This window comes from Cnephaeus nilssonii, assembly GCF_951640355.1.
Source record: "Cnephaeus nilssonii genome assembly, chromosome: 6".
NCBI classification, from domain to species: domain Eukaryota; kingdom Metazoa; phylum Chordata; class Mammalia; order Chiroptera; family Vespertilionidae; genus Cnephaeus; species Cnephaeus nilssonii.
This window is the reverse complement of record NC_137077.1, coordinates 18,859,741-18,872,544: the sequence shown is the minus strand read 5'-3', so window position 1 is coordinate 18,872,544 and position 12,804 is coordinate 18,859,741. Positions and strand designations below refer to the sequence as shown.

At 42.6% G+C, this 12,804-nt stretch overlaps 1 protein-coding gene across 1 annotated transcript in view; it reads right to left on the bottom strand.

The window, feature by feature from the left end:
- LOC307102046 (uncharacterized protein) overlaps nt 1-12,804 on the bottom strand; it is a gene marked incomplete at its 3' end in the record, with an annotated part of 40,642 nt that overhangs the window by 21,956 nt on the left and 5,882 nt on the right. Inside the window, exon 2 of the mRNA XM_079775507.1 lies at nt 2,680-2,752. Coding sequence (XP_079631633.1) covers nt 2,680-2,752 — 73 coding nt within the window. The remainder of the gene's footprint in view (nt 1-2,679; nt 2,753-12,804) is intronic.

The window sequence follows — 12,804 nt, the reverse complement described above, 5'->3', positions numbered from 1 at the left end:
CTTCTCTAGGCACACAGCACATGAGAAGAAATAATTCTTTCATTTAATAAATATTCATCAGGCACAGTTGTAGGTGCTGGGGAGACATGGTGAAGAGGACAAACCTCTGCCCTCATGGACCTTACATTCTAGTTGGAGAAAGAATGCCGGGAGGGAGAAAAAAAGGAGAGAGCAAAGACAAAGAAAAGAAATTTACAGATAGCAATAATTGCATTGATGAAAATAAAACAGGGCACTTTAATAGAGTAATGGGTGGGGGTGGGGATGGGGGGAGGGGAGGCTTAGCTTCTTTGGATTGGGAGATCAGAGATGGCCTTTCTGAAGAGGAGACATTTGGGATGAGACTTGAATGATGATGAGGAAGAGCCAACCATAAAATGATATGGCAGAAAAACATTCAATGGAGAGTGCCCATCAAATGCAAATAACCTAATGCAGGAATGGGCTTGGTTGTGAAAGCAACAGATAGGCCATAATGGCTGGGGAGCAGTGAGTGACATGGAGTGGTATGCATGGTCGGAGGACAGACATAGAAGAAATCACAGAAGAGCTTTCAGTTCATGGTAACAAGTATGGAGTTTATTCTTGGTGCAATAGCAGCAGGATAGCTGGTGGGAGAAATGGGATGTTTCCTAGCAGAGTGGACTAAAGCAATGCTTAACACATACCTTGAGGAATGTATTAAAAGAGAAAGCTGGGAAGCCAATAAATCCCTCAAGCTCTATGCTAAACAGACCTACTGATTGCTCATAAGACAATCTGACTCACTGATTACCAATTTTAAGCCAAGCAGTGTGAATACAAAATGATCACATTACATTGAACTAGAGGCCCATTGCGTGATATTCATGCAAGAATAGGCCTTCCTTCCCCTGGCTTCGCTCTTGGCCACCTGGGAGCCTGCAAGTCCTCACTCCCAGCCAGAGCACCACTTCTGTAGCTCCCTCCGCCGTCCCCCTCCCCCTCATAGCAAGCGTCCCACCCCTTACGGCTGCACCACACCTGCATATGCAAATTAATCTTCCATCTTTATTGGGTTAATTTGCATACTCACTCCTGATTGGCTGTGGGTGTAACAGAGATATGGTCAATTTACATGTTTGTCTATTATTAGGTAAGATTTATTTTCAAAAACAGAAAGAGTTGGAAATGAAGAGACAACAGACTTCTGAAAATAACAGCAACTTGTAATGGTCTTGAGAAAAGTTATAACAGGCTCAAAAAAACCTCACAATTTAATTAATATATACCCCAGCTTTCATCCTAGTACTGCTGACATTTCGGATCAGATAATTCTCTGTTGAAGGTGCTGTCCTGTGTATTGTAGAATGTTTAGCAGCAACCTTGGTCTCTATATACCAGATGACGATAACACCATACCCCCCTAGTTGTGACAAACAAAAACGCCTCCAGAAATTGCTACATGTCCCTTGAAGGATGAAACACCCCTGCTTAAGAACTCACTGGTAAAATTAACAACTTTTAACTTTATTCGGCCTTGTGATATATGTTCTAAGATAGGTTGGGATATTTCAATTTCCATTTCACAAGTTAAATTGTGGTAACTAGAGGGTAAAAATATTGTGAAATGACTAGTTCCATTATTTCATTCATTTTTGTGGTCTTGACACAATTCTATGGATATTAATCACAAGTCTGTATTAAGCACATCCTATGTGCCAAGCACTGTTCGTGGTATTGGGGATAGAGAAGCGATCAAGTAGATAAAAAATCCTTGTAGACCTGATACTCTCATGAGAAGAGAGAGAGCAAACAAATAAAAAGGGATATCATTGCCCTAACCAGTTTGGCTCAGTGGATAGAGCATTGGCCTGCGGACTCAGGGGTCCCGGGTTCAATTCCGGTCAAGGGCATGTACCTTGGTTGCGGGCACATCCCCAGTAGAGGGTGTGCAGGAGGCAGCTGATTGATGTTTCTCTCTCATCGATGTTTCTAACTCTCTCTCCCTCTCTCTTCCTCTCTGTAAAAAAAATCAATAAAATATTTTTTTTTAAAAAAAGGGATAACATTTACAATATTAGAAAGTGATTTAGTGCAACAGAAAAGTTAGAAAGGGGATAGAAATTGCTAAGGTGGTGATGGTGTAGAAATTTAAAATAGGATAATCACTACAAAGGTGATACTTAAATAAAGACAAGGAAAGGGGAGTAAGCAATGCTGAAAACAGAAGGAACAGCTAGTGAAAACTCCCTAAAGGAGAGGGAGAGGGAAAAGGAGAGGGAGAGAAAACAAGCTAGGTTTGTCGTGGAATAGCAAAGAAACCAGATGACTGGTCCATTTGACCAATTATGCTTAAATTAATCCTGATCTGGCTAAAATAAAGCTCTCTGACTAAATTCATGGTCATCTTTGACATGGTAATTTCTTGATATAGTTTCTTAGAGGGTAGGAAATAGGGAAGGATTGATCCTGAGCACCTTATAAGCCTTTGAAAATATACAGTGATGCCAGCAATGCAGAGTAATTCCAAATGTTTTACCTATGCTTATCTTTTGAAGTGTGTTCCAAATGGGGGAGACGGTCTCTCTTTTCCCATTTTTTCCTTTTTGGTTTCATCTAAAATAAAATAAATCTATTTAAAAGGTAGAGAAAAATACTGGTCTAAGTGAAATATATTTTTAAAAAATTATAATTTATGAGACTGAGCTATATTATTACCTGATCAAAGAAATAGATAGGTCCAATGTCCAAAGGTCTAGTTTCAGTAAAGTCTTCCATTCTGCCATGAGACCTAAGAAGGAGAAGTTAAGAATCTGAAGACAAGTTATCATGCCTACAAGTAATAATTCAAACACTTGGTTTTAAAGTTATTTTTATATTCAATGAACTGTACAAAGCAGGGGTTGGAGATAGGGCACAACCATTCCTTTACCTCTATCTTCACTTCATAGGCTATCTACTTGACATAGACACAATCAGAAGGATTTCATGCTAATGGCAAACAAAGCAATATCATGTTGATGCCAAGTTTCTCAACCTTAGCACTATTGACATTTTGGCCAGATAATTCTTTGTGGTAAGGAGCTGCCTTGTGCATTGTAGGATGTTTAGCAGCACCTCTGGCCTCTACCTACCAGATGTCAGTAGCATGCCTTCTTACCCAGTTAGGACAACAAAAAAGCGTCTCCAGACATTGCCAAATGTCTCCTGGAGATAAAAATTGCCCCTGGTTCAGAATGACTGTGCTGATGCAATACTGCGACCCCCTAACTCCCCAAAAAAAGGTTTGATAGGGAAGAAACTGGTGCCTCAGAGTGAGTGATACTGCTAATGGCAGGGTATTAGAGTAGTGCCACTCAAAATGGGACCACTGGACCAGCAGCATCAACATCACCTCGGAGCTTATTATAAATGCATTCTCACTTAACCCTAACATATCATATTGTGTCAGAAGCTCCAGAGATGGCATCCAGGAACTTGTGATTGAACAAGTCCTCTATGTGATTCTTATAAATGTTAAGTTTGGGAAGCACTAATGATGAGGACACATTTACCAAGAAGGTTGTGAAACCGCAGGATTGTGACTAAAGGGGCAGTCTGGGGCTGGCTACACCAAAGCTAAGTGGCCTCATGGGTTTGCAATGAACAAGACGAGCACATACTGGAGGACTGGACAGCAGCAATAGTATCAAAGGACTGGGACACCTAGAGGACGAGCATCATTAGGTAAAAGCTAATGATATTAATAGCTATATATTAACTTATTAATATTATTATTAATAAAGAAAATTCTCTGAGGCTCAGACTTGATTAGTCCTTCCTAAAAGAGAAGTAGGAGAATTTGTTTAAAATTTAATTTGAATGACATCAAAAATTCCTGTTTATACAAACACTAGAGGCCCGGTGCACAAAATTCATGCGGGGGGGGGGTGTCTCTCAGCCCAGCCTGCACCCTCTCTAATCTGGAACCCCTCAAGAAATGTCTGCCTGTTTTGGCTTGATCCCAGTAGGATCGGGCCTAAACGAGCAGTCAGACATCCCTCTCACAATCCAGGACTGCTGGCTCCCAACTGCTCATCTGCCTGCCTTCCTGATTGCCCCTAACTGCTTCTGCCTGCCAGCCTGATCACCCCCTAACCACTCCTCTGCCAGCCTGATTGATGCCTAACTGCTCCCCTGCCAGCCTGATTGCCTCTAACTGCCCTCCCCTGCAACTGCCCTTCCCTGCAGGCCCAGTCATCCCCAACTTCCCTCCTCTGCCGGCCTGGTCACCCCTAACTGCCCTCCCCTGCAGGCTTGATCGCCTCCAACTGCCCTCCCTTGCAAGCCTGGTCCCTCCCAACTGCCCTCCCCTACTGGCCTGATTGCCCACAACTGCCCTCCCTTGCAGGCCAGGTCCCTCCCAAAAATCCTCCCCTGCTGGCCATCTTGTGGTGGCCATCTTGTGTCCAAATGGGGGCAGGATCTTTGACCACATTGGGGCAGCCATCTTGTGTGTTGGAGTGACAGTCAATTTGCCTATTACTCTTTTATTAGATAGGATAGATGCCTGGTGTACGGGTGGGGGTCGGCTGGTTTGCCCTGAAGGGTGTCCCGGATCAGGGTGGGCTACCCTTGGGACGTGGGGCGGCCTGGGCGAGGGGCCTGTGGTGGTTTTTAGGCTGGCCATGCCTCCCGGCAACCCAAGCGGAGACCCTGGTATCTGGGATTTATTTATCTTCTATAATTGAAACTTTGTAGCCTTGAGCAGAGGCCAGAGCTGGCCAGAGTGGGCAGGAAGCATGGCTTCCTCCATTGCCGGGGAAACCCAAGCCTCCTGCTTGCTCCTTGGCTGCAGCCATCTTGGTTGGGTTAATTTGCATACTCGCTCCTGATTGGATGGTGGGTGTGGCTTGTGGGCATAGCAGAGGTACAGTCAATTTGCATGTTTCTATTTTATTAGTGTAGATCTCTATCTCATTGTCCTGCCACTGTTGCTAAACATTCTACTTTGAGTTATGGGGAGTCACCTCAAGATGTGCCTCTGCGGTATGTAGATTGTTTTGAGCTAAAGGCAACTTTAGCCTCAGGCTGAAGAGAAACTTCTGTCCCTCTATTAACTATCTAGAAGAATTTAAATTAGAGGCCTTGTCCATAATAAGTGATTATTAGAAGTAACCTTTTTTGACCTATCTGTAGGTTAGGACAAACTTCTATTTCCTGAACACCTGCTCTTCTTACCATCTTGCAATGACCATTTGAAGCCCCCAAGGCACCTACCTCAACCCTAGCTCAGGAAGTCTTATATACCTCAATCCCCCTTTCTATCTCAGAAACTCTCATGCATGTGGGGGGTCTCTGACTCTCTCACATATGTGGGTTTCCCATATATATGTATGTGTTAAATCTGATTATTTTCTTTTGCTGATCTACTTATATCTATTTAATTATTAGATTAGCCAAAAGAACCTTGAGGGTAGAAAAAAATTTGCCCTCCCCACAGGTGTAGCATGATATATACATTTGTGAAAAACTTCATGTCCTGCAAAATTGTGCACTAAAAATAATAGGGCTCATGGGAAAACCAGAGTGCAGGCACACCATTTAAATTTATGCTACTTTGCCCTAGCTGGTTTTGCTCAGTGGATAGAGTGTTGGTCTGCGGACTGAAGGGTCACAGGTTCAATTCTGATCAAGGGCACATGCCCGAGGTTGTGGGCTAGATTCTCAGTAGGGGGTGTGCAGGAGGCAGCCTATCAGTGATTCTCTCTTATTATTGACGTTTGTATCTCTCTTTTCCTCTCTCTTCCTCTTTGAAACCAATAAAAATATGTTGGGTTTTTTTTTTAAAGATATACTATATTGCCCTGGTTAGTGGGCTCAATGGTTAGAGCATCCACTCATGCACCAAAGGGTCACAGATTCAATTCCTGGTACCTGGATTGCAGGATGGATCCCTGTCACCCAGCAGGGCACAGGCGTGAGACAACCAAACGATGTGTCTCTCTCACATTGATGTTTCTTTCTCTCTCTCACCGTCCTTCTCTTCTACTCTCTAAAATCCAAGAGGAAAAAAAACAAGTATTCTCAGGTGGGAAATAACAGAAAGATATTTATGAATTTAAGCCATGTTAAAATGGCAATACTCCCCAACTAACCTACAGATTCAATGCAATCTCTGTCAAAATTCCAATGGTTGTTTTTGCAGAAATTAACACGCTAAAACTTCTAAAATTCACATGGAAATTCAAGGACCCAGAATATCCAAAACCATCTTGAAAAAAACCCACAAATTCCTAATTTCAAAATTTAATATAAAAACTACATTAATCAAATGTGGTACTGACAATATAGAAATCAATGGCTTAGAATTGAGTCTAGAAATAAACCCTCAAATTTATGGTAAATTAATTTTTGACAAGGGTTCCAAGACAATTCAATGGAAGAAAGAATAGTCTTTTGAATACATGATCATGGAACAACTGGATATTCACATGTGAAAGAATAAAATTGAACGCTTATATCATACCATATACAAAAAATTAACTGCCAATGGATCACAGAATGGGAAAAAATTTTGCAATTCAAATCCTATATAATAAAAGCCTAATATGCAAATCGACCGAATGGCAGAATGACCTGTGGAACGACTGGTTGCTATGATGTGCACTGACCACCAGGGGGCAGATGCTTAATGCAGGAGCTGCCCCAGCCTGCAGGCCCCAGGCCAGCTAAGGCGGGTGCCAGCAGGGGCCCCCCGATCACCCTGCTGGTCGCCCCAACAGAGGGAGGTGACCAGCGGTGCCGGTGGGGGGGGGGCAGGGCCGGCTGGCAAGTGGGCTGGCGTCACCCCCCCCCCCCCCCCCCCGCCGATCGCCCCACTGGTCGCCTCCGCAGAGGGGAGTGACTGGCGGCAGTGGCAGGGGACAGGGCCAGTGAGCAGGCGGCGCCAGGCTGGCCAAGGCGGGTGCAGTGGGAGCCCCCCAGTGGCCCTGCCAGTAACCCTACACATCTGCCCTGATTGCCGGCCAGGCCTAGGGACCCTACCCATGCACGAGTTTCGTGCATCGGGCTTCTAGTATGTAATAAGGTGAGAGGGTTAACTTGAAATGCAGGCAGACAGGGCAGGGGTCCAGTGGAAAACAAAGGCAGGTGAAACAGGCAGGGGTAGACACGGCAGTTTGAGCCAGCCTAACCACAGGAACCAACCAAGCAGAAATAATAAAATGTTTCTGGACTCAAAGCGGGAGGCATGGGAAAACAAGGGAGAGCCTGTAGCAACACAATAGACGAACACATAGAAACAGAAAAAGTTCAGCATAGGAACAGAGAAAGATCACATAGAAACAGGGCAAGTTCAGGTCTATTGCTGGACAAAAACAATTGAGGAAATTAATCAGGTGATGACACAGATAGACACAGAAGCAGACTTGTAGCAAATATACAAGGCTTTAACAGGCAGCCCACTATTGGGTCTTCTTTCCCTTGCAGGGAGTCTGAATATGCTTGTAATAAATTTTCCACATTTTTGCTTAAATCTCTGGTCTGTGTAGCTTATTCTTCAGTGTCATGAGACACAACCCTGGGAAAACACCTCGGCCCATAGTTCCGATCATCACAGGGTCTAGTGTTCAGAATATACAAAGAATTCTTAAGCTCAAGAATAAAAAGACAAATAACTCAAAATAGGCAAAAGATTTGGACATTTCTTTTAAGAATATATGCAAATGGACAATAACACATGAAAAGATGTCAACATCACGTCATTAGGTAAATGCCAATCAAAACCACAATGAGATACCACTTCACACCCACTAGGATGGCTATCATATCTAATAAAAGAGTAATATGCAAATTAACCATCACTCCACTACACCCACCAGCCAATCAGAACGAGCAAGCAAATTAACCCCAACCAAGATGGCTGCAGCCACAGAGAGCAGGAGGGAGGCTTGGGTTTCCCTGGCAATGGAGGAAGCCAAGCTTTCCACACACCCTGGCATGCCCAGGCCTCCACTCAAGGGTACAGAGTTTCAATTATAGAAGGTAAATAAATTCCAACAGAAATGGCGGCAGCCACTGAGCTGGAAGAGCAAGAGGCTAGGCTTGCCCCGGATGATAGAGGAAGCCAAGTTTCTGCAGCCCTGGCCGGCTCAGGCCTTCACTCCAGGCTACAAAGTTTCAATTGTAGAAGATAAATAAACCTCAGATACCAGGGCCTCCGCTTGGGTCGCCGGGGTGTGTGGCTGGCCTGCAAACCACCAAAGGCCCCCACCCAGGCCGCCCCACGTCCCAAGGGAACCCCACCCTGATCCGGGACACCCTTCAGGGCAAACCAGGTGGCCCCCACCCATGCACCAGGCCTCTATCCTATCTAATAAAAGAATAATATGCAGATTGACTATCACTCCAACACACAAGATGGCTGCCCCCATTTGGTCAAAGATCCTGCCCCCATGTGGACACAAGATGGCCAGCAGGGGAGGGCTGTTGGGAGGGACCAGGCCTGCAAGGGAGGGCAGTTGTGGGCGATCAGGCAAGCAGGGGAGGGCAGTTGGGAGGCACCAGGCCTGCAAGGGAGGGCAGTTGAGAGGGACCAGGCCTGCAAGAGAGGGCAGTTGGGGGCGATCAACCCTGCAGGGGAGGCAGTTAAGGGTGACCAGGACAGCAGAGGATGGAAGTTGGGGGCAAACAGGCTGGCAGGGCAGCAGTTAGACATCAATCAGGCTGGCATGGGAGTGGTTAGGGGGTGATCAGGCTGGCAGGCAGAAGTGGTTAGGGGCAATCAGGAAGGCAGGCAGGTGAGCAGTTGGGAGCCAGCAGTCCTGGATTGTGAGAGGGATGTCCCAGATTGGAGAGGGTGCAGGCTGGGCTGAGGGACAAACCCCCCCCGCTCCCCGCCCCGTGCACAAATTTTGTGCACCGGGCCTCAAGTTAATAACAATGTACCTACCTATATAGTTTAAGTTTAAAAAATTTGGCTCTCAAAAGAAATTTCAATCTTTGTACTGTTGATATTTGGCTCTGTTGACTAATGAGTTTGCTGACCACTGTTTTGAAATACGTCTGATAGAGAGAGACAAATACCACATGATTTCATTTATATATGGAATCTAAAAAACAAAATAAACAAAAAAGAAACAGACTCATAGATACAGAGAACAAACTGATGGTTGCCAGGTGGGAGAGGGCGGGAGGGCTGGGTGAAAAGGTGAAATGATTAAGAAGTACAAATTGGCAGTTACAAAATAGTCAGAGGGATGTAAATTACAACAGGAAAATATAATAAATAATATTGTAATAACCTTGTATGGTGTCAAGGAGGTACTAGACTTACTAGAGGTATCACTTCATAAGTTATATAAATGTTTATCCACTATGCTGTATACCTGAAACTAATATGATATGGAAAGTCAACTGTAACTGAAAAATTTTTTTAAATTATAAAAACAAAAGCAAAGGAAAAAAAGAAAGACTCATTGACAAACAACAGTATGGTGAATGGCAGAGAAAATGGGGAGTGGGGAAAGGTAGAAGAGTGTAAAAGGGGGATAAATGGCAATGAAAGAAGACTTGGGGTGGCAAACACACAATACAATATACAGATGATGTATTACAAAATTGTATACCTGAAACCTATAAAATTTTATTAACCAATGTCACCCCAATAAATTTAATTTTTAAAAAACAGTGGTTAAAAATAAAAAGGTTAAAAATAAAATTGTCATATGACCAGCTTTTATATTTGTAGATATATGCCCAAGAGAAATAAAAACATATTCATACCAAAACTTATACAGAAAAGTTCACAGCACTATTCATCACAGCCAAAAAGTAGCCACAACCCAAATGTCTATTAATTGATGGATGGAAAATGTTCTCTAATTGGATAGTGGTGGTGATTGTACACTTGAAATTACTAAAACTCACAGAATTATACACTTCAAAATGATAAATTTTATGGCACATAAATTATCATAATTTTTTTAAAAGGAGTATCCAAGAGACTCAGCCCGTTCTAGCTTCCACCCATACCAACCTAGGGATGTCAACTTCTAGAGATCAGATCCTCAAAAATATAAGTGCCTTAAAAAGTACCTATTTTCTGTCCTACCAGCTGCTGCCAGTTCAGACCCAAAGAATATTAGAGATCTACTGGTTCTAACCCCAAAATAACCTTATACCAGTGTTCCATTCAGAACCTCAAGACCAGTTGATTCTATTCATGTCTTTTATCTCAGTCATCCTCAATCACTGGAAATGTAAACTTGCAATTTCTATCTAGATCAAGAGAGCCGACTGAGCACCATGTCCTCTACATTCTGGAATTGTTATCAATTAGACTGACTTTATTTATGTGTCATAAATCTGTTTTTAACAATGCAGAGGGGTGATATCTTACAAGTTTGGAGAAAGAGTGACTAGCCTAGGGTTTTCCAATTCAGTAGCTGAATCAAGGGTCCAGCATCTTTCCACCCTTCAGTGTTCTTCAGATTTCATCCGCACTAATCATTCTCAGACTTTAAAACATCTAAAAGAAAAAAAAAGGGCTCATTTTATTTTGTCTTTAAAAAAATTTAATAAACCTTTTCCAGAAGTTCTCAATAGTTTTTCTTCAATGTCTCATTGACTAAAATTGCAACACATCTATACCTATACAAACCCCTGAGAAGAGGGATTGGAATTATTATATATTAGCTTAGACCAATCAGGATGTACCCCCTTTTTAGAAGTAATTCTAGCTTTCTTTCTTTTATTTTTATTTTATTATTTTTTAAATCCTCACCCGAGGATATTTTCCCATTGATTTTTAGGGAAAGTGGAAGAGAGAGGGAAAGACAGAGAGAAACATCAACGCCCATTGATTGTTTGCCTCATGCACAAGCCTGAACCAGAACCCGGGCTGGGGAGGAGCCTGCAACTAAGTACATGCCCTTGATCGGAATCAAACCAAGCACCCTTTGGTTCGCTGGCCTATTCTCTATCCACCAAGTCAACCAGGCTAGGGCAGGATGTACCCTTGAGTTAAGGATAGGTTCATCTGATTGGGCACATGGTTGAGCAGAGAAGGGCTATGTCAGCAAGTGAAAAACTAAAAATGAATTCCAGGTAGGTATCCAACAGTGTCTATTAAAGGGTTCCAATGTCTATGGTTTGCTTTTCACTCATTCACATTTAAGCAAATCTTCCCAATTCACCAAGTCCTGCCCACAAACACAGAGGTCACTGTCAGTTTTTTCACTTCATCATTTTAAAATGTGAACTGGCAAACAATGCCCATCAGACATTTAAGGAAAACCTGCAACATGGAAATGAAAGATCATGATAAAGATTTCCATTTTCAATTTTAATATAGTAACTGATATTGGACACAAGACCTTCTACCAATGCAATTATCAAACTGGGGAAAATAAATAAAATAACTGTTTTTAGACACTGGTCAATCGGAAAGAGAACTATAACCCTTAATAGAAGAAAAAAATGAACAAACTTCATGACCATCATAACTTTTTGCATGGAAGCACTTTCCAGATCACTGTCAGGGAAGGCCAAACAAAGCATGGTAGTGTCAATGAGCTGAGGAGATAGAGATCAGATATCAGAGAGGAAGAAGCTGTACAGAGAGGTTTACACAGGGAAAGATTCCACAAAACTAAACAAAGAACAACTATTAGGAAGAGAACACTTCTGGGGAGCAAGAGGCTGAACAATGACCAGAAATTGCACAAGAATGGGAGATGTTGGTATTACAATTAGCCATAGTGGAGAGATTGCATTAACTACCCCAGGAAACTAGTAGACACCCTAGAAAGGTTAGGATTTAGGAATAGACTTAATTTAGCACTACAACAGCACTATTAAAGAGAAATATTACAAATATAATTAAAAATTATCTTGTAACCTCTTTAAAAAAGGTGAAAATCACCTGGCCACCATTGCTCAGTTGGTTGAGCATCAACCTATGAACCAGGAGGTCACAGTTTGATTCCCAGTCAAGGCATATGCCTGGGTTGCAGGCTCAATCCCCAGTGCGGGGCATGCAGGAAGCAGCCTATTGATGATTCTCTCTCATCATTGATGTTTCTATCTCTCCCTTCCTCTCTGAAATCAATAAAACTTATATTTTTTAAAAAAAGAAACAAATGGAAATTCTAGAACTGAAAAAAAAAAGGATTTGAAAGGAAAAATTAACTGGCTGGTTTAACAGGAATTAGACATTACAAAATAAAATAAGTGAAGTTGAAGGCAAAGCAATGGAACCCATCTAAACTGAAGCAAGAGAGAAAGAAACAAAATCATCCAAGCCTCTGACTGTGGGACATTATCAAGTTGTCTGATTCAGTGTCTGGTGAAGTCCAGCTTCCTATTCATATACATCTGTCTTCTCACTGTTCTCACATGGTGCAAGGGTGCAAGGGAGCAAGGAAGCTCTCCGGGGTTTCTTTTATAAGAGTACTAATCTCGTTCATGAGGCCTCTGCCCTCATTACATCATAACTTCCTAATGGCTCCCTCCCTCCATCTCATTGGGGATTAGGTTTCAACATATGAATTTTGGGGAGACATGAATATTCAGTCTATGGCACCATATACACAAAAAATCTGTGGACTCCTCTATAATTTTCCAAGTGTAAAAGGGTCCTGAGACCAAAAGTTTGAGAACTTCTCTTTAACCCTTTTCCATATACAACCTCACTAACAATATATTCCTAGTTCACTTCTGTCTTCAACACCAACATAACTCTCATTAATCAGTAGTGGGGACCATTATGAGAAGAGATGGGAAGAGAGAGCCTAGGAATAGTACTGTCATTTGTCTTCTAGTATGTAGCTCATCTTTCTTTTGTGAACCCTTGATACTGAT